General features: G+C 35.4%; 1 protein-coding gene across 1 annotated transcript in view; it reads right to left on the minus strand.

Annotated features, from left to right (window-relative positions):
* Window positions 1-26007, minus strand: part of EEA1 (early endosome antigen 1) — a 64554-nt gene extending 38547 nt beyond the window's left edge. Inside the window, 10 exon segments of the mRNA XM_058189710.1 lie at window positions 1303-1419; window positions 6655-6810; window positions 8561-8682; window positions 9750-9863; window positions 10963-11002; window positions 11964-12029; window positions 12131-12185; window positions 12885-13012; window positions 20593-20685; window positions 25764-26007. Of these exon segments, the coding sequence (XP_058045693.1) occupies window positions 1303-1419; window positions 6655-6810; window positions 8561-8682; window positions 9750-9863; window positions 10963-11002; window positions 11964-12029; window positions 12131-12185; window positions 12885-13012; window positions 20593-20685; window positions 25764-25787 (915 nt within the window). The 5' untranslated portion in view covers window positions 25788-26007.
* Window positions 26008-27488: the final 1481 nt, after the last annotated feature.

Genomic DNA, 27488 nt, shown 5'->3' on the forward strand with positions numbered 1-27488 from the left:
AGACCACAGAGTCAGGTAAAGTATTCCAAGCACTGATGATTCTGTTACAGAAGTCATATTTTCTGCAATCTAGATTAAAGCGGTTTACATTAAGTTTAAATCTAATGGTTGCTCTTGTATTATTGCAATTAAAGCTGAAGTAGTCTTTAACAGGAAGGACATTACAATAGATGATTCTATGAGTTAAACTTAGGTCTTGTCGAAGGCGATGGAGTTCCAAGTTTTCTAAGCCTAGGATTTCAAGTCTGGTGGGATAAGGTATTTTGTTGTTTTCAGAGGAATGGAGAACTCTTGTAAAATATTTCTGGACACGTTCAATTGTATTGATGTCAGAGATGTGGTGAGGGTTCCAAACAGGCGAGCTGTATTCTAGAATTGGTCTAGCAAATGTTTTATATGCTCTGGTTAGTAGTGTAGTGTTTTTGGAAAAGAAGCTACACAAGATTAGGTTTAAAACTCTTAGAGCCTTTTTTGCTATGTAGTTGCAGTGGGCTTTGGCACTTAGATCATTTAACATGAAAACTCCAAGGTCTTTAATGGGATAGGGGTCATCTGTAAGGTAATGTCCCTCAAGTATGTACTTAGTGTTTGGGTTCTTTTTTCCAATATGTAAGACTGAGCATTTGCTGGTTGAGATTTGGAGTTGCCAAGTTTTAGACCAAACGGTTAGATGATCAAGGTCTTTTTGAATGGTAGATGTATTGTTGGTGGTGTTAAATAGTTTGACATCGTCAGCAAAGAGAACACAATTACTTGAGATATGGTCACAAAGATCATTAATGTATAGTATGAAGAGTGTTGGTCCAAGGACGCTGCCTTGAGGAACGCCACTCTTGACAGGAACAGGATTTGATAGAGCATTGCCAATTTTGAGCACTTGTTGTCTATTAGACAGAAAAGCAGATATCCATTTGTGAAGGGGTCCTGAAATGCCATAGGATTTTAGTTTTAGGAGAAGTTTATCGTGTACTACTGAGTCAAAAGCTTTGCAGAAGTCTATGTAGATTGCATCTATTGTTTTGCCTTGATCAAGATTTGTAGTCCATATGTTTTTACAGTGGAGAAGTTGTAAGTTGCATGATAATTTTTTCCTGAAACCAAATTGTTTATTGGAGAGTAGGTTGTTAGTTTCTAAGTGTGAGGTAATGGATTGGTTGATGATTGATTCCATGATTTTGCAGGTGACACAGCACAGAGAGATTGGTCTGTAATTTTCAACTAAGCTGGATCTCCTTTTTATCTTTATAATTGAACAAGATTATCAATCTATAGCTTTCAAAACACAAATAACAATATTTTTACCTGATTTTTCTGTGCAAATTCATTAACTGAAGTTTGAAGTTTCTGGATCTCTTGTACATATGTAGCAACTTCTTGTGGTCCTTTAGCAAGTTCAGCATTTAACTTATTAATGGTAGCCTATGGGAGAGGGGAAATGAAAAAAAATAATTTATCCTTTTAATTCAACAGGAATATATTCCCATAAAATAATTACGGAAATCCATAACAAAAGTTTATGTGTCATCAAAAAAATTAAAGTTCTTTAAATATAAACTATACAAAATGTATATGGAAACATTTTTTTATATAAATTCTTCAAACATTAGTAGTAAAAATGAGGAAACAATGTCACAATTATATCACAAAAGCATGATTCCTGCTTGGTTTCTGCTATCAGCAAGAAAAGCTACATAAATAAAGCAACTTTAACATTATGGCTAAAGATCAGTTACTTATAATCTTGCCAAATCCAGCTTTGAAGTGAAGGGTTTCCTTTTCTCTATTTCAACTCAGATTGGCAGGAAAAATATAGTGGATATCATCAGACAATATGTACCAGTAATTTTCCTGATCCTAGTAAGACATAATTCTGAAACATGTGTATAAAACATTTCACGACTCCTGTTAATAGTATTTTTTTAATAAAAGCAAGCCTCCTGTTCTCTTAGAGGACTTCCGGGGTCTCTTCCGGCTCTTGTTAATTGTGTTCTATTATGTTCTATGTTCTATGTTCTATGATCATGTGTATCCATCTCATCTGGAATGGTGTAGGATCTCTTGCCATGGATCCAATGTCCGTTTTAACCTTATTATTCTACATTACATGTTTTAGACAGAAAAAAGTCTCATTTTAAATTTGAAAGCTAAAATTCTAGTTTTGTTCTGTAAAAAGAAAGGAAGATATTAATAATGAATAAATAAATAGAAATGTTTGTGTATATAAACAGAGTGTTTATATAAAGACATAAACAGAGATGTCCATACACGTTTGTACATGCCAACACCTGGTGAAAAACAATTAGGTAAATTATACTTCTTAATGGTAATAGGTGATTTCCTTGTATTTGGTATAAACTATTCTTATTATCTAGTACGTCTTATTACTTTAGATACTCATTGGCATAAAATAAATTCACTACGACCTAAGCACTAGAACCTGAGCCTTCTACTGTTCCTTTCCATCCATCCATCCTTATCTTTAAATATTACTTTTTTATGAGTTCTGAAAATAAGGCTTGGAGAAACAAAGAAGGGTCTTTTAAAGCTGCACTTTGTGCAGAAAGTGATATATGTGGGTGAATGTAGCACTTATTAAAACTTCAGTTTTGTAAAATATGTGAATGAAACAGAAAAAAGAACTCCTGTATAACATTTAGAAATCTAATGGTAGCTAGGCAACAATTTATAGTTGTTCTGAGTGCTTAAATAAAATAAATATATCAGAGTAAAGCTAGTATGTCAGAACATAATGAACATAGCTTTATTTTAACAGTGAATACTATACTTGGGATTTGGTTGCAGGACAGATTTCAGGGGGAATCATGTGTAGTAGAAGGAGATAAAGAGGGGAAAATATTATCAGTATGTAGATTCATTTGAATTACATAAACTCCCATAAACAATAATGTACAATAATAAAAAAGTACCAATAAGAAAAAACAAACAAGGTTTTAGAGGTTGAGTTTTCTGTAAATCTGACAGAGTTCTCATTATTAGATGCAAATAATAATAGTAATAGTAACAGAGTTGGAAGGGACCTTGGAGGTCATCTAGTCCAACCCCCCTGCTCATGCAGGAGACCTATACTAGGGATCCGAATTGTCGTCAAGTGAATTTCTTCACTCTATAAAAATTCCCTCCTGACCACAATACAACTTCAAACATTAAAGACTCAATAAAATATAAGAGACTTTGTGGCTTATTGACTTATATGCAATGAGCTTACCAAAGACTGGGTCACAAATCTCCATTTCTTCTTTTATTAAGGGACAATGAACCTAACAGGACATGTAACGGCCAGGCTGTTACAGCTGCTCTCATGGGCTATGTTTCCTAAACTACTGCCCTTCAGGCATCTTGATCTGCAATTTCTGTAAAGCTAGTTGGGAAATATAATCTCTTGCCATGAGAGCAAACTGATATGCACTTTTGAATCAGTCTTCTTTTTCTGATTTTCTGGAATTATATTTATATTATATTTATTCAGCATTTTTGCAGAATTTACTTACTATTCCTTTCAGCCCTAAAAAGAGTCCTCATGTGGTTCGTGAAACCACTAACAAATAATAAAACAATTAAATCTCAAAAAAGTAGATCAGAATGTTTTGTTGCAAATTCATTCAGAACAGATAAAATACAGATACTGATACCAACACATAAAATCACTGGAAAACTGGCTAGTTTAATTGTGAGAATAGTTCATAAAATAAGCGCAAAAAAAAGATTGGTGGCTTGTAAATACATGCACAAATTAGTTCCTATCTGGTTTGTTATTTGTTTGTAGTTACCTTTGAAAAGAGGTGTAAAGGTTAGAGTATTACCTCAAATTTAAAGACCTCCACAGAAAGCAGCCAAAAAAAATGATGGGTGAATGAAAAAGAAAACAATGATAAATGTTATTTCAACATTAGACAGAATGTTCATGGATCACTTAAATCAGTAGCGTGATGCTGATAAAACATGCACATTTAATTGGGATGGACGTCAGTGATTTTAAATCCAATTTAGACAAAATTACAATTCTCAGCAGATTCTACATAAAAGCTGGATGATCAAAAGAAGAAAAATATACAAGTGTTGCTTTGCATTTTCAATCAGAAAATATTTGTCTTTGTGAATGACTAAACCTAGAATCAGAGATAGAAAGGTTTTCCCATCCTATGCCTACCACAGGAATACAAATTATAGCATCTCCTAGAGAAGGCTGCCTAGCTTCTACTTGAACAAATGCAGCAAAGAGGAACCCAAACTTTCGTTTCAACTACCTAATTGCTCTTATTGTTAGTTTCTTTTTCCTCACATTTAATCAGAGTTATCCTGCCTGTTGACTTAAATCCAGTATTTCATGTCCTATACTCTGCACAGATGGCAAAATGATCTTGGCACTCTTCTGCGTGAAGAATGCTATTACATTCCCCACTCTCAGACTTTTCAAAGCTAAATACACCCATCTCTTTCATCTATCTTCATAGGACTTAGTTTCTCGTCCACTGGACCAGTTCCTTAGCTGCACTAATTGACAGAAACACTTCTTTCAAGTGTCGGCTTTTGTTGATCTCTTTGTATGGGCTGGAGTCAGAACCCTTGCTAACAAAGATCAGCTATCTCAGCCCACAACAATTCAGGTGTCATTCTTTTTATGTGAAGCAAGCTAAGGCTCAGTCTGCTCAGATTTTTTTCAGCTCCTAAATCTGAGAACTCGGATTAATCCTTAATGGTTCCAATGATGCAGAATATATCCAATTTCTATTGCTTCCTGCAGATATTCTCAACTATGGACTTGTTCCGAGAGTTGCTTCTTCTGCCACTTTTTATAGTTGTACCATTTACTTTCTTCTGATGAATCTTCCTTCTTAGAATCTAAAAATTAGTTATTGGAGCTCCAATCCTCTAATTTTTTCATCAAGAACTTCTGGAGTTGCCACTTCTGTTTCCATTTCTCAGAGGTTTGGACGCATACAATGTGTCTTAAACAGAGTTGAGAAGCAGTTAAGAACCACTAACCCAAATAAAGAGATTAATATTGCACTGACTGGTGCATTTAAGCAGAATATAGATTGATTCTGGCTTAGTATGCTTTGTAAATCCAGTGATTTTCTTTTAAAGTTTACATTAAGTGAATATAACCACTTTGGCTTATTTGACAAAAACAGTTAATGGAAACCTCTGTTTTGTACAATCAAAAAGGCAAAAGGAAGCAGCCAATTAGGCACGATCTAATGATATATCCATGAACAACAAAAATAATATATTAAAAATACTGAATAAATAAGACAATGTATGTAGAACTCAAAATCTAGAAAGTTGATTTATCTAAGGATTTTATGTACCCTACCAACCCAATCAAGAATATCAAGGAGGATTATAATTTAATTATGTTACACTTCGCATCAGGGTACAACAATGCAATGTAATATAGTATGTAATTACTGGAATAAACACTGCTGAACTCAAAACAGATAGTCCTCAACTTATGACAACTGGTATCAAAACGTCCATTACTATTGAAGGCAGTTGTGCCCGATTTTATAACCTTTTTTGCTATGGTCATTAAGGAAATCACCATGGTCATTAAATGAATCACAGTTGCTAAGCAAATTTGGCTTCCCCCATTGAGTTTACTTGTCAGAAAGCAGCTGGAAAAATTGCAAATGGTACACATGTGATCCAGCATGCTGCAATCACTGACAAGCACCCAAATTTTGATCACATGACAAGGGAATACTGTGACAGTCATAAATGTAAGAACCAATTTTAAGTAATGTTTTTGAGTGTCATCATAGCTTCAGTCACTGTATGAATGGTCATAAGTCAAGGACTACTTATAGGACTTGCAAATAAGAAGTTATATTACAATTGAGTTACACAATTGTAATATATCTCTGAAATGGATTTTACTTTTATTTATAAATGATAAAGTAGTGAGAAGAAAATATATCCCAGTTAACACTGTCTTAATGAAGAGAATAGGAAACTTGATTAAATAGGTTTCAAAGTGGCATAATTAATATGCAATATTTTCATATTCATTACCTATAACAAAACTGTACACAAGGACTTCTTATTAGAGCTTATATACGATATTTACAGGAAATAACTGCATTTTTTTAAAAAAAACAGCATTTGAATGTTTGAGAGAAGTAATTAAAAATATCTAATTTTACTTAATGTAATACTGAATATATATATTAAAAAGTGCAGAGCTATAAAATATCACCTTACAATTATTTTGTCATTATAGTCCTGTCTGACATAACACAAAAATAAAGTCATGCATTTTAATATGCAAAACTATTTCATGTTAATTTTGACATGGCTTCAGAACTTCAAAACAAAACATGAATTGAGTAAGATAAGTGAGTTCTAAGACAGATTTTTTTATAAGCATATGCCCATCTCTGGTAAAGGTTTGATTAACAAATAAAAAAATGAACAAGAACTGAACTGAAATTGTCTTGAGAACATCCAAGATAATACAAATTTATAATTATGTAATTAGAGAATTTCCAAAAGTGTTATCTTGCAGCAAAAAGACTTATATCATACCACCAATAAATGACTAACAATTTTTTATAATACAGCTTTCTACTAATACAACCATATTAAATTGTAAAATTATGGTTCATATTCAAATGTTTTGACTAGATTCATTACCTCTGCATTTGTATATTCTGCCCTCAAATGATTACATTCATCTTTCAGTTTCTCAGATTCTTTCTCACATTCCAAAGTCATCTTATCCATCAATGTTTGAACTTGGACTAATTCCTTCTTTAGAACTGCAACATCTTCTACCCCGGGTCTCTGAAGCTTTAGAAAACAGCAATACAAAAATCAGTATTACAAAGTTCAGAATGAAATTATATTTTCAACATGGTTTATAAAATCCCAAACCCAATTGGTGTGTGTGTGTGTAAATATATTTTCCATGTTCCATACTCCAGCCTTAAAGCTTTTCATAAAAGCTGTTATAGTATACTCAAATATAACTGAAATACCTCTATGCTGTAGTTCCAATATTTTTTCTAAGTTTTCTGCAATTTTAATAAATTTTCTTAAACTTATTTTGTTAAAATACTATGCAGCTAAATCCACTTTAACTACTTAGAAACATTCAACATCAATATTTTCAACTGTTGATTAATTAATAATTAACAATTAATTAATCGTAGGGCGAGCAGACATCGCGGGCACAATAACTTTTGCAAACCATAAGATTATGCACAAAATGCTGAAAAATCCTTGAAGTAGTTGCATCTTTTCCTAGAATTCCATAGCTGCCACACAAACTAGTGAAGAGAGACACTGATTTACAAGTGTTCCCAATAGTTATTCTATGTGCTCATGAGCACTCCAAAGTACATTATGGAATCAAAGAGCTCCATGTCCAGCTTTAACTTGGGCACTAATGACAGTCTTACATAGAACAAAGGTCATAAATAATGCAGGACACTACCTGGATTATTGCAACACAAACTGAAGGACTATAAAGGAACTTTACATGGATTTTCCTTTAATGATTATTCAAAAATTCCCGTTGATTTCAAAAAAGCAGTAGTCCACTTTACAACTGTGCTACAAACCTGGTTTGGTTACTAACAGGTTTCCAGGTTCAATTTAAAGTGTTGATTTGATCTAGAAATCTCACGTGGGTTAAGATCTCTTGCAATTAGAATTAACCTGTCCAAAATTTACAACCAAGGAGAAGTTATTTATAGTTAATCACTTACTCTTGTGAAGTTAGGAGCATTGAAGAAGAGAGAGGGTATTTGTTCCATTACTCTACTATATGTTATGGAACATATACTTCTCCTGTATGTTTGACTTGCCCCAGTGGAAGCAACTGAAGATAAATGTCTTCTGGAGGGCTTTTTAAACTTCATTTTTCAACTTAAGTTAAGATGATGCTATCTTGTGGATTTTTTTTCGTCCATTTTTATCTTATATGTTGGCATGATTTTGATTGGGTTTTTTTATGTATAGCCCATATTTGACTGATTATGTATCATTAAGTTGATTTGACGCTTAGCAATTGCATATCTTATATAGTGTACATTTTATCTTTTATTCTGGGTATTTAATATATATTTGTAATCCTGCCAAGAATCTTTGAATGTAAATCTCTTTCTGTATTTTAAAATATTTTCATCATTAGGAATGCACTTAGAAATTTATAAAATGTGCACAAATATATAAATAGCATACCGTAATTTATAAAAACACATATTGCAAATTAACAAAAGAACAGCATTAATTAAGAATGAGAATGGATAAATAATTGTCTAGTGACAGCAAGTTACTATTGCCATGATAACCAGGAAAAATGTGACAATGAATGGAAAACAAAGGATATTTCAAATTGAAGTATTTATTTTAGCTTGGGAAAGAAACATATCCATTATTGTAGCATAGAAGATGATTCTTTATTTTGCACCAGAAATAGATCACTATAAAAATAAATAACTTGTTTTTTAAAGATCTGTAATTAAAATGACCAAGCTGTAGGAATAATCCCTTTCCAATTAAACAGGGCATGATAAAACATGACCACAAGAATTACCAGCTCTGTGTTTAAATCTTCACATACAGCTTTTTGCTTCTGTAACTCTTGTGTCAAATTAGTCACTTTCTGTTCTGCAAGTTCACGAAGGCTTGTTTCTTCATCATATTTGGCTTTAAGTTCTGTTGTAGAGAAAGATTTTTAAAAAGGTGTTCCTTCAATTTAAACAAGAAGATGACACTGTATTGTGCAATAAGTATGGACAACTGGAAGCCGTACGGGTGCCTGGAAGCCGTACGGGTCTGGATGGGGAGAAACAGACTCAAGCTCAATCCCTCCAAGACGGAGTGGCTGTGGATGCCGGCACCCCGGTACAGTCAGCTGCAACCGCAGCTGATTGTTGGGGGCGAGTCATTGGCCCCAACAGAAAGGGTGCGCAACTTGGGCGTTCTCCTGGATGGACGGCTGTCGTTTGAAGACCATTTGGCCGTCTCCAGGAGAGCTTTTTACCAGGTCCGCCTGGTTCGCCAGTTGCGCCCCTTCCTTGACCGGGATGCCTTATGCACGGTCACTCACGCTCTTGTCACTTCTCGTCTGGATTATTGCAATGCTTTCTACATGGGGCTACCCCTGAAGTGCACTCGGAGGCTTCAGTTAGTTCAGAATGCAGCTGCGCGGGTGATTGAGGGAGCCACACGTTGCTCCCATGTAACACCGCTCCTGCGCAGTCTGCACTGGCTACCTGTGGTCTTTCGGGTGTGCTTCAAGGTGTTGGTTACCACCTTTAAAGCGCTCCATGGCTTAGGGCCCGGGTACTTACGAGACCGCCTGCTGTTACCTTATGCCTCCCACCGACCCGTACGCTCACACAGAGAGGGTCTTCTCAGGGTGCCGTCCACCAAGCAATGTCAGCTGGCGGCCCTCTGGAACGAACTTCCCCCTGGTTTGCGTCAATTACCTGACCTTCGGACCTTTCGCCGTTAATTGAAAATGCACTTGTTTATCCAAGCGGGACTGGCTTAATTTTTAAACTTTTTGAATTTTAATAATTTTAATTGGGGTATTTTTATGAATTTTATGGGTCAAATTTGACGGTTTTAAATTTTCGGCCATTTATAGAATATGTTATTTTAACTTTTGTCTTAATTTGTATATTGTACTGTTTTTATTCTGGCTGTACACTGCCCTGAGTCCTTCGGGAGAAGGGCGGTATAAAAATCTAAATAATAAATAAATAAATAAAACTTACCCACAATCTCAGTGGCCAGTTGTGCTGCTTTCTGTTCAAATAAGTCTTTCATTTGTTTGATATTAAATTTTTCTACTTGACTGTCTTCTAACTGTTGTTCTAAAGTTTCCAATTCTAAAATAAAAAGTATGATTACTAAGTGAAACTAAAATAATATTTTATAAAAACAAATACAGACAAAAGTATTTTATAAAAACAAACATAGACAAAAGTTTCTCTTTTTTAACCAAGATTTCCTGAATTCTGTCCTGCCTCCTTTATTTGTCACTACTTAGAGCCCGTCCTAATTTTGATGGTATATAGTAAGGAAAAGGAAACAAATTAGCAAAACAATCAAATGATAATAATCAAAGCCAAAATTGGTGTCCTTGATCAATTGAGTGAGGTCAAAACTTCACTGAAATAAAACAGATTTAACTAATTTCCAGAATGACAGCAAAATGAAGATTGCACATATGGTACTTTTGATGGGGGATTATTCCACAAAAGGAATATAGAAGACCTATTATCTCACCCACACCTCATGTCTCTCTTGAGGCAGGGGGACTCTCAGGAAGCTTTCTCTAAACCAGGCAATCTGGCAAGATATTAGCTGTTATATCTTTCGGTAGGGCTTTAAAGGGAATGACCAGAGCTGTGCGACCTTGGGTCGATCATTCTTTCTCAGCCATAATCAGTATCAGGCTCTGCAGCAAGCCAACTGAGAAAAAAATAAAAGCCTTGTTACATCATGCATTGAAACCTTTGCTGTATGAAGTAGCAAGCACAGCACAAAAACAACTGGACCCTGAGGTCAAACACGAGAAACACTAAGAAAAACAACTATGTATAAATTATGATGCACCAACTGCCTTACAATTATTTGATCTGATAAAAATAGTAATTGTGATTCTAGTACTCAGTAAATGAGACACTGAAATCCTTATTTTTAACAACATCAATTAAAACAGAAATAATTTCTACAACAGATAAGCAGTAAGATCAAATTTGTTCAATAAAAAGATTATTCTTTCTTCTATAAAACAGAATTACTACATGAAAAAAGAATCTTCAACATTTTAAATTATTTAAAGACTGCATTTTAAAGTATTTGCAATCAGTTAATAAATTATTTTATGGATAAACAGAGCTTTAATGAGAGATATGGATCAGTAAATCACTTTTCTGGACAATTACGTTTCATGAGATTATTATTTTTTTTAAAGCTTGTCACCTGTAGAGGCAGCAGTTGCCAGACCATCAGGTTTGGATTCCTAAGGAAAGAATGAAGGCAGGATGAAAAAGAAAGACAGAAAGAGGGAGAGAGGGAGGGTGCAAGGGAAGGAAGGAAGGAAGGAAGGAAGGAAAAAAGAAAGAAGAAATTTATGAGTGCACTTTGTGTTACAAGTTTGTAACCATTTGCATAATTACAGTAGAAAATAAAAATATAAAGATCTTAAACCAAGTTTTAGGATTGAGAATTTCTGTACTCGAGCACATCATTAAGAGAGATAGATCCTCTATTAATTAACATTACTATAAGGATCCATCATGTGTTGGAAGCTATAATTCACAATGCTGCTGTTTCAGACTGAATCCATTAAAATAAATGAAACCATGTATAATAAATCACATCTAGAAATGAATTACAAGTGTTTTTTCTACCAAACAATTTTCATTATGACATTCCAATGGGAGCTTACATTAACCAATTTTTTTTAAAAAAAATTAATCCTCCTCTCACTATATTAGCAATTAATTCAAAGAAGCTAAAAGGTAAAGATAAAGGTTTCCCCTGACCAGTTGTGTCTGACTAGGCGGCAGTGCTCATCTGTTTTTTAGCCAAGGGAGCCAGCATTGTTCAAAGACATTTCCGTGATCATATGGCCAGCATGATATACGCCAAGGCACACTATTACCTTCCCACTGAAGTGGTACCCATTTATCTACTCACATTTGCATGCTTTTGACCTGCTAGGTGAGCAGGAGCTGGGGCAAGTAACAGGAGCTCACCCCGTCACACAGCACTCAGGTCTCAAACCTGGGCTGTCAGCTTTCCAGCTGACAAGCTCAGCGTCTTCAACCACTGAGACATCACACCCCCTTACAAAGAAGATTAGCACAATTAGAACTAAGTCAGGCCACGTGCCTTACAAAATAGGTAAAAATCTTCATTTCACGGTTGATTAAAAATGGCTTGTGGAAAGCTTGCTTCAAATATTTTAAAATAATTACTTGCTGCTTCTGCCCATGAACTTTTTCTAATTCTTTCTTCAGCTCTTCAGAATACCATCGTTCTTCCTGTAGAAAGACAGTTAAAAGAACAGTATGAACTTGGGACTTTGATAACACTCTGATCTGCTTTGTAAATTGAAATAAAAAGCTGAATACACTCTCCCAACCTTAAGCGAAGCCTGCAGGTCTTGAAGTTCTTGCCTCAATAATGTCATTTCATCACTGAATATAACCCATATTAAAAAAAAAAGAAATATATATATTTATAAATGTCTTAAAAATCACTGCAATTAAATTCAATTTATTTCTGTTAATAATAATGTATTTAAACATATTTTGACTAATTTTTTAAAATAAAATAAATTGTCCTCTCATTAATCACCAAACATTAAAACAATTGAGAAATGTAGCACAATCTTCTACACTATGTAGCACGATCTTCTAAATCACTATGACTATAATGAAACTTATTTCCTAATTAAATAAGACTTGGCCTTAGATCTATGGATTCATTCTTTCTTTTTATATTCCCATTCTTTTAATTTCAATTCAATTAATTTAATGAAATTAATATTTTGGTAGCATCAAAACATTTAATGCATTTTCATTTCTATAAATTAAAACATAATTCTGTGGCCTAGCAAAATAAAAAAGATTTAACTGTCTTCATGAGACAAATCTAAGGTAAATCTAAACCAAGATACTATAAAAAAAAATCTATTCTATTCTATTCAATCCACCATATAGCTTTAAAAAAGCTTTTAGTATTAGCAACCTTTTCATTGAATGTATTTTTCTACTACAAAGTAATATATTTCACAATATCATCTACTATTCAGATTAACTGGTGATTAAAATGCATTTACAATAAATTATTATTTAATATATAATAAAAAGAAATAAACCAGTATTTATAAGCACCTTTTGGGGGTCATGTTGGATTCTCCTGCATGACTTGTATCAATACCAGAATCATGAACTGCTTCATAGTGTTTAAAAAGTTCTTCAGCTGATCCATGAGATTTCATACAAAGAGGACAAATAAATCCCTGAAACATGAAGCACAAAAAATTGTAACAATATTCATATTTAACTGTTGGCTCTTTTATATATTAACAGGTAATTAGAAAGCTATATATCAATCTAATTTAGTGGAATAAAAATGAATGCTACCATACTAATTGTATAGAAGGAATTGTGATTACATTTTCTTTAAAGAAGCCTTAAATGATATTTCATTTTCTAATGTAATTAATTACAACAACAAATGCCAGTACTGGGTTTGAACTACTCAGCAAAATTACTAACAAAATAGCTTGATTTCCATGTACGCTCACTTGCACATGCGTGTTTCTGTGCATGCACAGATCACCAAATGTGATGTCAGGGTGGGTGGGAGGAGCCTCTCATCATTTTTACTACTGGTTCTCAAGAACCGGACAGAACCGGGAGCAACCCACCACTGGTCTGAGTTAATATTACATACAAAACGGCTCTCTTAAACCAGAATTATAATTTAGATTTAGATTTTGAATTTCATTTACAACTCTAGCTTGGAGACAGAGTAAATAAAATATTAATCACTGTACATAATAGTAAACAACTTTTTTTATTTATTTTTTTGTCACAACAGTATACACAAACAATTGTCATAGATAAAACAACATATTTTGAAGAAAATATACTAATATGTATAAAAATATGCTTCAACTATATCAATTTAATATGATGAAGGGAACAATAGGACAGGAACGGTAGGCACTTTTGTGCTCTTATGCACGCCCCTTATAGCCCTCTTAGAAATGGGGTGAGGTCAATAGTAGACAGTTTTTGGTTGAAGATTTTGGGATTTTGAGTAGAGACTATGGAGTCAGGTAATGAGTTCCAAGCATTAACAACTCTGTTACAGAAGTCATATTTTCTGCAATCAAGTTTGAAGCGGTTGACATTTAGCTTGAATCTATTTTTTGCTCTTGTAATATTGCGATTGAAGCTGAAGTAGTCTTTTATAGGAAGGATATTGCAATAGATGATTTTGTGTGTTAAACACAGGTCATGTCGAAGTCGACGGAGTTGTAAATTTTCTAATCCCAGGATTTCAAGTCTGTTGGTATAAGGTATTTTGTTGTTTTCGGAGGAGTGAAGAACACTTCTAGTAAAATATTTCTGGACTCTTTCTATTGTATTTATGTCAGAGATGTGGTATGGGTTCCAGACGGATGAGCTGTATTCAAGAATAGATCTGGCAAATGTTTTGTATGCTCTAGTTAGTAGTGTAGAGTTTTTAGAAAAGAAGCTGCATAAAATTAAGTTTACAACTCTTAGGGCTTTTTTCGCTATGTAGTTGCAGTGAGCTTTGGCACTAAGGTCATTTGATATGAGAACTCCAAGATCTTTGACAGGGTGGGGGTCATAAGTTAGGTAATGTCCATCAAGTTTGTACTTGATATTAGGGTTCTTTTTTCCAATATGTAAGACTGAGCATTTGCTGGTTGAGATTTGGAGTTGCCAAGTTTTAGACCAATCGGAAATTAAGTCGAGGTCTTCTTGAAGGGTAGAAGTATTATCAGTGGTATTAAATAGTTTGACATCGTCAGCAAAGAGAACACAATAACTTGAGATGAAGTCGCAGAGATCATTTATGTATAGTATGAAGAGTGTTAGTCCAAGAACACTACCTTGGGGAACGCCACTTTTGACAGGAGCAGGATTAGATATAGCGTTGCCAATTTTGACCACTTCTAGGATACCTTGTCATTCCCTTTATCAAGTGGGTGGACAGTGTACTCATTTTAGTGTTACCATTCAACTCAATGGCAAATATGTCACATTTAAATATTTTGGAACATTTATGTTTACGTACTGTAGTGCGTGACACTATAGTGTGTGTATATGTGTGTGTGTGTGTTATTTGATGATATGCAAACAATAGTACAAGTAGTTGTCAACTTACAAAAGTTCACTTAGGGACTATTCAAAGTTACAATAGCACTGAAAAAAGTGACTTAAAACCGTTTTTCACACTTATGACCATTGCAGCATCCCCATGGTCATGTAATCAAAATTCAGACATTTGGCAACTGATTGATATTTATGGTGGTTGAAATGTCTCAGTGTCATGTGATCCCGTTTTGCTGACAAGCAAAGTCAATGAGGAATCTAGATTAATTTAATGTTACTAATTTAACAACTGTAGTGATTCACTTAACAACTATGGCAAGAAGTCATAAAATGAAGCAAAACTCACTTAACAAATGTTTTACTTAGCAACAGAAATTTGGGGTTCAATTGTGATCATAAGTTAAGGTCTACCTGTATATGAGCTTATAAATTAACATCTTGATTATAGATCCTAACCCGAATAGCATACTTGGAATAAAAATGAGCTATTGCCGCAATTGTGGCATACCAGCCAAAATATGTCAAACTGATCAATATTGTCCTGACCATTATCAGAGGATGCTGCAGGTAAAACGTACCATAAAGGCTAGTAACCTAGCATACAGTAAAGATTTCTATTTTATTAACAAACATTATATAAAACTCTTACCCAAATCTATGAATGGTTAGCAGATGTCAATAGCTATTACTATTGGGTAGTACTTGGCAGGCAGAGGATTGCAAGTTATGTAAAAGAATGTAAAAGAAATAAATGGTAAAAGTTATGCATTAATGAATGATATGAGTAACTGTGATGTACTAAAAAAGATAAATCTATGCGCTGTTTCAAACCAGTATGACTCTACATTCATTTCACTACATAAAATAAAACAAAATAAAATAAAAATCATAATACAATTAATATAATCTTGGCACAAAGCACAGCGGATTTAACTGTGGCTGAAAAGAATGTGAATAATTGATGTGGCGATACTAGGAAATAACAGAATAGCAGGCAAATAAAATTGAGAAAAATCACGAAGTATCAAAATTTGAAAATAAAAATGGAAAGATTATGGCATAAACCAGCCGTAATGGCTCCCAGTGGTTATCGGTATACTGGATGTCATACCAAAAATCTTGCACAGCACTTAGAATGGCGAAATGTTTATCTGTCATTAACAAATGGGCATGCTGATTAGATCCGCACAAAAACTATGCTGATTCATTATATTATCCTAGGTTCTTGGGATCACCAGCTAAAGAACTGGCAAATGTGATTTCACATTTTTATGTATATAATAATATAATATAGCAGAAAAATAAGTATCAGCCTTACATTACTGTCTCTGAAAGAAATTGTGAAAGGGTCTCCAAAAAAAGCCTTTACAACAGTGGTCCAAACCTTTCCAGTTTGGCAGTCTGGCGAGGGGGAGGGAGAGGGGATGGTTTTGTACAAGTGGTAGGGGGTTGGAGATCCCTGCTTTATAAGTTTGTGGGATGCCACAAAAATCCAATTAATCTCTCCTTGGAGGTTAAGCCAGTTCATAGAAGTGATGTATCAAACTCAAGGCCCGGTGGCCAGATCTGGCCTGTGGGGTGCTTAGATCCAGCCCGTGGGGCCACCCTGGAAACAGCAAAGGACCAGCCTGCAGTGCCTCTGCCAGCAAAAACAGAGCTCACAAGGGCTCCATTTTCACTGGCAGAGGGTTGCAGGAGGCTGCCGCAGCCAAAAACAGAGTTCAGGAGCACATTTTCGCTAGCAGAGTGCTTGGGCCATCACAGGCGCCCCTGACATGAGTGATGTCAAGCTGGCCACACCCACCCTGGCCACACACACCCTCCCCCCCCAAGGTCAAACACAACTCTGATGTGGCCCTCAATGAAAGCTCTACACTCTCTGACAACTGAAATTCACAACTAAAGCTATAATCCTATATACTCTTATAGTGAATAATGAGCTAAACAGTATCAAACTTTACACTCCACAGTAAAAGAAAGAATGATTAATATAGTAACTCTACTAGCCTCTGTTTTTTAATGTATTTATTAAAAAATGACAGTAGTAATCAAATAAGATATTTAATGCTAAATACTGGATCTTTTACCATATAATAAAGAGCATCAGGTATGATTTTATATAGTTCTATCTTGCACAGAAGTAAAATCAAGCTATATTTTTTCCAAAAAATCTGCTTATATTTTTTCAAAGAGTATGAATGAATCAACCCAAGGTATATGATAAACAGGACTATTACATAAATGTTAATAATGCGCGAAGTACTTAAAGTACTTAACTTCATTATTTCCATATTTAGCAATGAACTAATCTTTTAAGAGAATGAATGTTTATTTTATTTTTATAAAGATTGCAACTCAATCTGGCACATGAGTAAATAATCTTATAAGCTAAATCATAATTACATTTGAAATATGAAAATCTGTTTAATTAATCTTCCCATCAATGTATTTTTATTAATAGAAACAGAAGACTACAAAGATGGACAAATAAACCAAACTTCAAGAGAGATAATTGGCTCAAATATAGTGAGAGGGTTTTTGTTTTTGTAGCATGATTAAAAAGTAATACAGAATTAAGTTCCTCTCCATTCACTAAAGTTTATTTCGTATTATTTAATTTGAGATTTGTACCTTCAATAGAATTCAAAAAAATTTAAAATCTTCAATATATAAAAGCAACCAATATAAACTATAATGTTTATATTCATTAATTATACTTCATTTTAATGCTTAAAGGAAATGTTTCCATATGTAACTTTGTCAATTAACAATATGTCTACCCTCAACCCAAACATCTCAAGCAAAGCTTGATTATAGGTATTAACCTAATACCGGTATATAAATATACTATATATAGTATTACATATAGCAGAATTTTGTAACTATTCCAGTGTATTGTTTTAAACAATTTCACACGAATTTGGAATTCTAGTTGCAAAAAGGAAATCATTTTATATATTACACAAACTATTGCTCATACTACAGATATTCAAAAACGTAAGTTTTTGAATATAAGAAAATATATATAAGAAAATATATATAAGAAAATATATATAAGAAAATATATATTTCTGTAAGAAAATTATTATATCAAACTGAGTTTTATATAAACAAAATAATAAATTATATTCTATTTTTAAAAGCCAACTTTTAAAGCTACACCCATTCCACATAATACAGCAATGAACAAGATGCTAATAATCTATACACAATTTAGCATTCACTCTCTATGACAGAGAAAACGATCACCTTATATGTGTCATAGATACTTTTCAGAAAAGCTAAACTTAAAATCAAGCTGTTGGAGAGACCAACAGTCCCAGTCACAAGGAGGTATCAAATGGGGAATTAGCATGGATATACATATATACAAGATATACAGATATACAAGAAAGCAAGGTCTGACCTCCCAAATGTCTTTGAGCCTTTATGTAGCCTTTCCCAAGCCAAAATGGGAAGGTTCCTATCAAATTGGTACAGAAAATAAAGTAGCTAGTTTGAACTCTATGTGTCTGGGTATGATCGTTCATACCTGACACAAACAACCAGAAAGGAGCAGCATCCCAGAACCAAATAAATTCCACAGCCTTGCAAGGCAGTTCATGAAACGTCTGTATTCTTTTTTTTCTTCCCAATACTTTCATTCTGGTACTATTCAGACATTATTAAGTGCTGTTGCCCTTTTTATACACACTGGGCAGGAGAAGCCTCCTGAAACAGTTGCTTTAGATAATAGTTTAAAATGGTAAGTAAATTAAATATAGTAGATATATTTTATAATGAGTATCTCCATTTCAAATAATATTAATGTTTCAAATATTTTTAAATTTTCTTAATCTAAAAACTGTTTAAAACAGGTGCCATCAGACATACAGCCCAACAAAAACAAGAAAAATGGGTAAAGCTAATGGACTCTATATAGCCAAACTGTATTTATTTTTTCCATTCCAGAAGGTGTCGGCTATTCTGCATCAAATTATTAAAAAATATATTTCTGAATAATTTTACAATTATTTGTATCTATATTGTTTATAAGGTAAACTTACAATCTTATACACTTCAAAACAACTTCTAACAGTTTGACAATCCAACTGATAGTTCCAGGTTGCTTCTCTCCTTGATAGGATGATGATTATTTATTGGCTAAAAATTCATTTCTTCCCAGAGGGACTGACTCCTTTAGTGTTGACAGATAACTTTCCCTTCCCCTGGAAACAGGCAATAGACCACAAGCTGCGCTCTTATGGGCTCTCCCTGGCATTTTTAATATCCCTAGGCTTTCACCAAGCTAAGAAAGTAGTCATTAATAGAATAAAAGACATAGAGTTTCATTCAGAAATAAATAGGTTGCCTCTCCATAGTAGGAACAGAATTAACCAGGGTGTGTGGGAACCATCAAGATATTTAGAGGACCTGATCTTCCCGAAATATAGAATAGCATTCTTCAGAGTCGGATTTAACAACCTCCCCTCAAGACCCCAATAGCGGAATGAGCATGTATATGTGGTAAAGGAGAAGTCGAAGATATCACACATGTTTTATTGCACTGTGAAGTATACAGAGTTTTTAGGTCAATGCATATTCTCCCTTTATTAGAGAAATTACCAGGGAGGACAGATAATTTTTATGTAGACTACCTCCTGCGGGACTTAAACCCAGCTATCACATGTGCAGTAGCAAAATTCTGTGCAACTGCAAAAACCACAAGGAAAATTTAATTACAGAATTAAAGATGTTTACTGCACCAGTTTCTTGTAGATATCTCTTAACAATTTTTAGCAAATCTATATTTACATTCATACTTACATGCTCTCCCATCATGTAACCAAGGGTAAGTGCCATACAGTTTGATACCATGTATTTTATTATTATGGATGTTATTATTTAGTAGTAGTAGTAGTGGTAGTAATATCTTTTAACACTATTGTAAACAGTGATAATTTTGTCTATTGCTGGTCTGTGATCGTAATATTATTTGTGCTCCCCACTTTTTATGAAACAAAAATACAATGGAAAAATCCTTCCTTTCTATGGACAATAAAGTCTGGAATCAACTTAAAGTAAATAATAAGTAAAATAAATGGGTAATATAAAAATGCAGTCTACTAGTGAAATGACTATGCAGGCAAACATAAATATACCATCAGAGAGAGTTTCTGAAGAAGCTGAGTTTTTCAAAAGTCATGGCTACACTAATACTTCAAGGTGAGATGTTTCTTAGATGACTGCCTTTGTGAAGCAGCTTAATAGTTAAAATATTATTTTTTTCACAACTGTTATAAGCAGATGGGGAAAGCATTAGATTATTTATTTTAAAACCAATTATTTTCTTCTAGAATATCATCCTGTGTATCATAATGGGTATCTCTATTTTTTGCTATATATGCCATTAACCTTGGCAATCATGCTCAGATTTTAATTTTATTTATTCTAGCCAATCTATATAGTTTCTAGACATTTTGCATTAATTCGGACCAGAAGACAGATACATTTGATGTTGAAAATATACAAAATTTTCTGACATCTGTTATGTAAAAAGATATTTCATTTTGGTTTCTTCTACTTCTAGCTTTCAGGCTTAATCTGCCAAAAACTAATTACAAAGTAAGTATGTCAAATGCAGGATTAAATGCCATACAAATCAATATTTATGCAATATTGTAAGATTACAAAACCACTTGAATTACATTCTGAAATAACAAATTCACACATTCTTGCAATATAGTACCTCTGAAGTACTCTCATTGTTGATATCCACTGCATTTCCAGGGACTGCAGATGAATCCGACTCAGAGCTCTGGGATCCAACTCTGCCTGGAGTCTGAAAAAAAGAGAAAATATAATATATTATCACTGTCAAATTGCCTAGTTCTGGGGACTACTGGCAGCAGTAAATTTTAGTCCCATGGATTCTTTTCTGATTAGGATTATTCACAGGTATAGTCAGTAGCAATATAGTGACCGTTCGTATAGAAGCCAAATAAATAAAATAAATTTTAGCAACTGTGAGGCACAGTTGCTAAAATTTTATTCAAAGAAGGCATACAAGAAAAATATCCACTACCAATAACTGCTTCTCTTCACATATATTTCCCTACAGGATAATTCTATATGTGATGTGAATGTACAGATATACCATACAGTGTGAATCATAGGTTTAAGACAACTTTCTTTGACTACTTGCTTATCTAAATACTCCAAGTTGCATTTTTAAATACATATATTGCAAATTGAACTTAAAAAAAAAATCAACCTTCAGATCTTCCACCTATCCATTCAATTTGTGATGCAGCCTCAGATACAACAGTCTATATTTTAGCATCCAATTAACAGAAAATAAAGCTAACCTACAAACTTTCAATGAACTTTCATCGATATAAACAAACATCCACAACTTCCAACTAGGTCCCAGAAGTTGGGGGAGAAGATAGGAAAAAGTTTACTGTGCACCATATATGTATGGGACCTTCCCCTGCCTTCTGTTCACATACTGATCTGCACATATACCGCTCACTGTCACTTATGTAAGGTAAGAACACTATTCATATTTTTATCCTTGTTTGGTCTTATAAACAAACTGGACTTTGAACAGCCTTTCAGAGTGTAACCTGTCTATAAGTAGAGGAATGTCTGTAAGGTAAATGAATATCTGAGTCTTCAAGAAAGTTTTATTTTAATGAATTAAAAAAAACAATTACCAAAATTCCATGGAAGAAGAAATAATGGAAAAAGTCCTAAATGGGTGGGTTTTAAAAGGAAAAACTAAAAGTACAATTATAAAGAAGTCTAATGAGAAAATGGAGGACAGCAGAAATAGCCAATATGGCTATATAAAAAGTCCTATGAAAATGTGAAGACGAAGCCTCCTTCAAGAAGAATATATTTCACCATGTATGTATGACGAAAAGGATGAAAGGTTAGGATTGAAGCTTGAGTCATAGAAATATGTCAAGGAATACATACTTAGTTTCAAAAGATTTGCATCTCCAGGCTCAAATTAAGTGTTAAATATGTACCCTATGACTATCATTAAATGTTGTAAGTGTTGTACCTTGATGAAGGTATATTTTATTTTATGTACACTGACAGCATATGCACCAAGACAAATTCCTTGAGTGTCCAATCACACTTGGCCAATAAAAAATTCTATAATATACCTATTATAAATGACTTTGCTGATGGTTAGAACTTTTATATATTATCTTTGAGAAATCCTGGAAAACAGCTGACATGCCAGATGACTAAATAAAAGGAAATATTGCCCCTAACTTCAGAAAGGAGGAAGGGAGGATTCAAGAAACCACAGACCTGTCAAAACACTGTCTGGGAAATTTAGAAAAGATCACAAGATTAATTTGTAAGCCCCTTGAAAACAATGCAGTAATTACTAAAAATCAGCAGAGATTTGTTAAGAACAATTTCTGTTCAGACTGCTATGAGGAATCTTTTCTTGTAGGTTCTGTCCATCTTGTACAGTGTTCATATACTTTAGGTCGAATTGATTAAACAATGTCATCTGACTGGGCCCAACAAATAGGCCTTCTCTATCACCCTATCTGTCCTATGGAATAACCTCTCAAAAGCTTCTAATCTGATCTTATTTTTTAAAAAACACTTTAAATCACTTTTCCCCCATGACATGGAATAGGGTGGATCGCACCCAGATTGGGAAAATGTTTTGTGTAACAGAATGTGTTGTTTTGAACCTCCATATTGTCTCTTTATTTTCTGTTGTTTTTTATTCTTCTAATCCATTTTTAAAAATTGTATGCCACCCAGACTTGTCATGGAGTAGGGTATTTTCATAAATTACTTGATAATTAAATGAATGAATAAGGCCTTGTCAAAATAACTCCATCCCATTTTTATTAAGTTCACTTTATAAATACTTATGGGAATGCTATATCTGTACTGCCAACCAAGTAGCACTTAGGTGTATATACTGCTCCATAGTCTTTTACAGGACTCTCTCAATTTCAGCATATTGCTCCCAACAATCTGGGTCCTCATTTTACCAATCTTGGAAGGATGAAAGGCTGAGTCAACCTTGAGCTGATCAGGATTGAACTCATGGCTGTGGGCAGAGTTAGCCTGCAATTCCGCATTCTAACCACTGTGCCACCACGGTTCATTAGTCACAAAGTAGCTGCAAAAGTGGGAAATCCAATTTTAGACAGCAATATTAAAATACATTCTGAATTACAGAAAGTAATTTTGTTCCTTTGTTGGCTCACTTAGAGAGGGATGTAAAGCACTGTAAAATGGTATATAAGTCTAAATGCTATTGCTATCAGAAGAGAAATAATTCTTTCTTAATCTTAAATTCAATACCCAGAGTATGAATACAATGGGACTTTATACTGAGTCTTGGATGTCTGTGAAGTTAAGTATTATCTTCTAATAACAATTCTTCAAGGTCACTAGTACAGAACTTTTCTAGCTCTATTAACAAAAATTCTTTAACTGAAAATACCAATATGAAAGAAATTCCTACTGGAACCTTATTTTTATTACAGGCAGTCAGGAAATGTACATTAAAATATCTAGGTATCGTTAAGTTCACATTGCATTAAATTTTATGCTTGAAACTTTTTTATGTTATAGGTAATCTTTGGATAAAGATAGGATCAGGAACTCTGCTGCTAAGCGGAATATACTGTGACCTCATTGCTTTATGACGGTAGTTGCAGTCATTAGGCGAATTGTCACAGCCATTAGGCATGACATCATGTAATCACTATTTGTGATCTTCTGCCACTTTCCCATTGACTTTGCTTGTCAGAAGCCGGGGGAAAGGTTGCACATGGTATCACATGACCATGGGATACTGCAACTATCGTAATTGCAGGCTGATTGCCAAGTGCCTGAATTGCGATCACATTACTACAGAAACTCCGTAGGCTGCAGCTTCAAGGACTGTCCATTAGTCTCCTCATTCAGCACCATCGTAACTTCAAATGGTCACAGAAAAAGTGATAGTGAGGACTACCTGTATAGTTTGAGTGATAGGTTACCAGATTATTAAGAGAGTGAGTAAACTCACCAATTACCATATATATCAAATATTTGAATATATCAAATAAAACAGTTATCAAGATATGAAAAAAATAAAATAAATGTAAGCACCAAGAACAGTTACAATACAGGTGAAAATATGATTCACAAGGAAGATATTTGACAACATAGAAATACAATATTTATTCTTCTGCTTGGATCTATGAACCAAAAAGTGAAATTATAAGATCTTACACACACACTCTCTTCTGTGACATTTCTTGCCTCTCAATGTATATCCATGTTTACGAATGGTGGTAAGACAGTAGATGATAAATGATAATAAGACACAAACTGCACATAATGTGAATTACAGAATCCTAGTAGAAGTTCATATTTTGGAAATAAACAGGAATATGAATCATGCCATCTGCATTGGCAGTTCTCAAAAAGGGAGGAGCATTAATAGCTACACAGCAGAAGTAACTTCTTTCTCACTTGATTCTAGAAGAATCTTCACATAGGGATCCATAAACAGAGAAAGTTAAAAGGAGAAGGGGTGTAACTGACAAAACTTGCATTATGACTTAACAAGCAAATTTTGTATTTATGTACTTGCATCAGGTGTTGAAACTCATGTAAATTAGGGTTTGTGTTGTTAAGTTACAACTTGCACTCCATCCACATGGCTTTCTGAGGATGCCTATAAATGTTCCCTATTGAACAGGGCGCATAGTTACAGAATTCCAAAAACTGATGTTCTGATTATATGGTAAGGAAGTGTTTCAGTCCCTTTTAAGGGACAAGACAGAGAGCATGAGTATCCACACGTCTGAGTTCTATCTTCCCAGAAGTCCAACTATAACAATATAGCCTCTAGGCATTGTTTACATATACAATTACACAAATTCCATTCCACTCCATCTTCCATTCTGTATGAAAATTTGCAATATTCCTTACCTTTCTTTTCCCCCCCTCTTTTTTCTCCTTCCCCGATGCATATTTTCAATACAGCAGCAAAATGACTTGAAATAAAATCCATCTACGGTTCAAAGTACAGGTACTTCTGTTTTGCCCTCAGTGTCAATGTGTATCTATCTGAAAAGGACCATTTCAGGGAAGACGTGGAATACCAGAAGTTATGTGAACCAAATGTCCAACAGCGCCTACAATTGTACAGAGCTCTGATCTGCTGCTGTGTTGAATGAACGTCTGTCTATCCGTCTGTCTAATTCCTGCAGCCACCAGTCTCATCAAACAAGTGACTCTAGAAATGCAGGAACGGCCAACACCCTCAAACAGAAACAGCCCAACCGCAGTTAACTCTGCCAGGCCTTGGAGCAACATTCGGAGTCCGCATCCTTGACAGACGAAGAAGTCTCTCCCTTCCAATCTTCCTTTCCCTCTCCCCATTTTCCCCTATCCAAGATGGAGTCCCACAACTTCTACCGCCCGCCCGCCTCTCTAGCCTCAGCTTATGGACGATCCCACGGGAAGCCTAATGTCGTCCGCCCTCCATCCGCAACTCCACGCCTCTCCTTCGACGCCAGTCTAGCCTTCCCATCCCCGAGAGACCCTTTTGCTCCCGGGCTTCTCTCTCCCACCCTCGCCCACGAAGAGCCAGGGGGGAAAAAAGGGCCTAACGGAGAAGGCGGCCAGGGCCAGAAAGCAGGGGAGTCGCAAGAGCAGCTAGCGCTCCTGCCGCTCACTGGGAAGAGAGGGAGCGGCCAGCCTCAGAGGCCTGAGGGAAGTCAGGCAGGCAGCTGGGCGTCAAAGCGGCCACTCGGGTGCTGGGCCGGCTGCAGGAAGTGCCGCGGCGCCCCAGAGGCAGCCAACCCAGGCGCTGCAACAGGGAGACCAGCCCGCCGCCGCTTCTTCCCACCCCCCACCCCCCCCCACACTTACCCTCTGTAAAATCCTCCTCAGCATCGCGGCAGAGGTCACGTCCCTCCAGGGAGCGACGACTCCAGCCTCACCGCGGCCTCCCCAGAGCCATCCCCAAATCACGGGCTGCCCTCGCCCTCCCGAAGCTCGCTCCGGCCCGACTCGTTCCGCCGCTCCTTGTCAAGCAGGGAAAGGCGCCGCCAGGAGTAGGGCGGGGAGACGGGCAAGGAAAGAAGGGCGGCCGAAGCCGCGAAAGGGAGGCGCGCCGCCCGGCCTCCTTTCCTCCGCTTTGGGCCGGCGGAGGTGGGGCTTCGCGCTGTCTGGCGGAGAGGCGGTGCTGTCGTCGGACGGCGTTTGAGTCTGGTCCGAGGAGCGAGGAGGGTGAAGGCGGGCCGGGAGAGCGGCTGATGGTGGCTCTCGATCCGTGCTGAGGGCGACAGTCGCCCTCGTCTTCCTCCCGCTCTCTGCTTCCGCAGGGCAAGGCGGCAGCGCCTCATCTCAGCTTCCCATCGCTTGTCAGTTGCAGAGTTTCCCCAAGTGACTCTGGCCACGTGTCAAGTGCATCTTTCCAGGCATGACTGCCGCCCCATCCACACAGACTCTACTTGACGTTTAGCTCTTCTGGGTCCTTTGAGAACGGATTCTAAAAATACGGCATTCTAAAGGAAACCATTCAGCCTGGCCTCGTGATTTTCCAAGCTGATACGGGTGCTGAAATAACCCTGTCGAAAGCTGAACATTTATTTTCACCATCTCCCACCACCCCAGAATAAGCCTCATTCTTAAACTCCAGGATACAAGGGATCACATGTAACATTGTCTCGGAGAACTAAATATTATTTTAACGCTTAGAAGCTTAAGAATTCCAACTGAACAATTTACAGTTAACTGAGTTCACATACAGTGCACCAGCCTGCCCACCGTCCCTGTCCTAATGTTCCCTTTAATTGTATTCACACTATGTATTCAATTCATGCTTATTCTTATATATAAATTATCTAATATGTACTCGACAAAATAAATAAATAAACATAAATAAAACAGGATATACTCCCCCAGGATTGCAACCAAAGAATTGTATCTATGGCAAATAGTAAAATAACTATATTTTATTAACCCAACTTACAAAATACAATAGAGTCCATTCAAGTGAAAATAAATAACCTTACTAAGTAATGTTCAGCTCTATTCTTATTCTAATTGACCAAAATGTCAGCACACCAAATAAAAGGATTGACTTTTATTGTCTAAGTGGAAATGTTTCAGATGGGAAAGAAGAAAAGAATGTAATTAACAGTTTACTAAACAAAAAAAATTGTTCATTGGATTCATTGCTGTTTCTCTTGTGAATGGATCATAGATACTAGGACTATATCTATTTTTCTATAGTTTTAGTTCATCTTCTGACAGAACAATTAATCCTATTAAACCATAACAAAAGCCTGTATGATTCAGCCTTTTTTTCCCAAAGAAAACAAAGTTTACTATTAGACTGTAAGCAATACAGGGATAAAGTCTCTCTTTGTACCTCCCCAGTAGGCTGCATCGATGTCCGTCTGTCTGTATCGTATATCCTGACTATCTCAGTACATTACTACTACTGGTACTACTAATTGTTGGGATGCATACAACAGCATATTGGAATAATATTGAGCTTTGTTTGTACTCTTTTCATCGCTTAAAAGATAGATAGATGATGGCAGTGAGAACTATTATGCCTCTATATGGCTTAATATTTTGAAAATC

Source organism: Ahaetulla prasina, chromosome 7, assembly GCF_028640845.1.
Source record: "Ahaetulla prasina isolate Xishuangbanna chromosome 7, ASM2864084v1, whole genome shotgun sequence".
NCBI classification, from domain to species: Eukaryota; Metazoa; Chordata; class Lepidosauria; order Squamata; family Colubridae; genus Ahaetulla; species Ahaetulla prasina.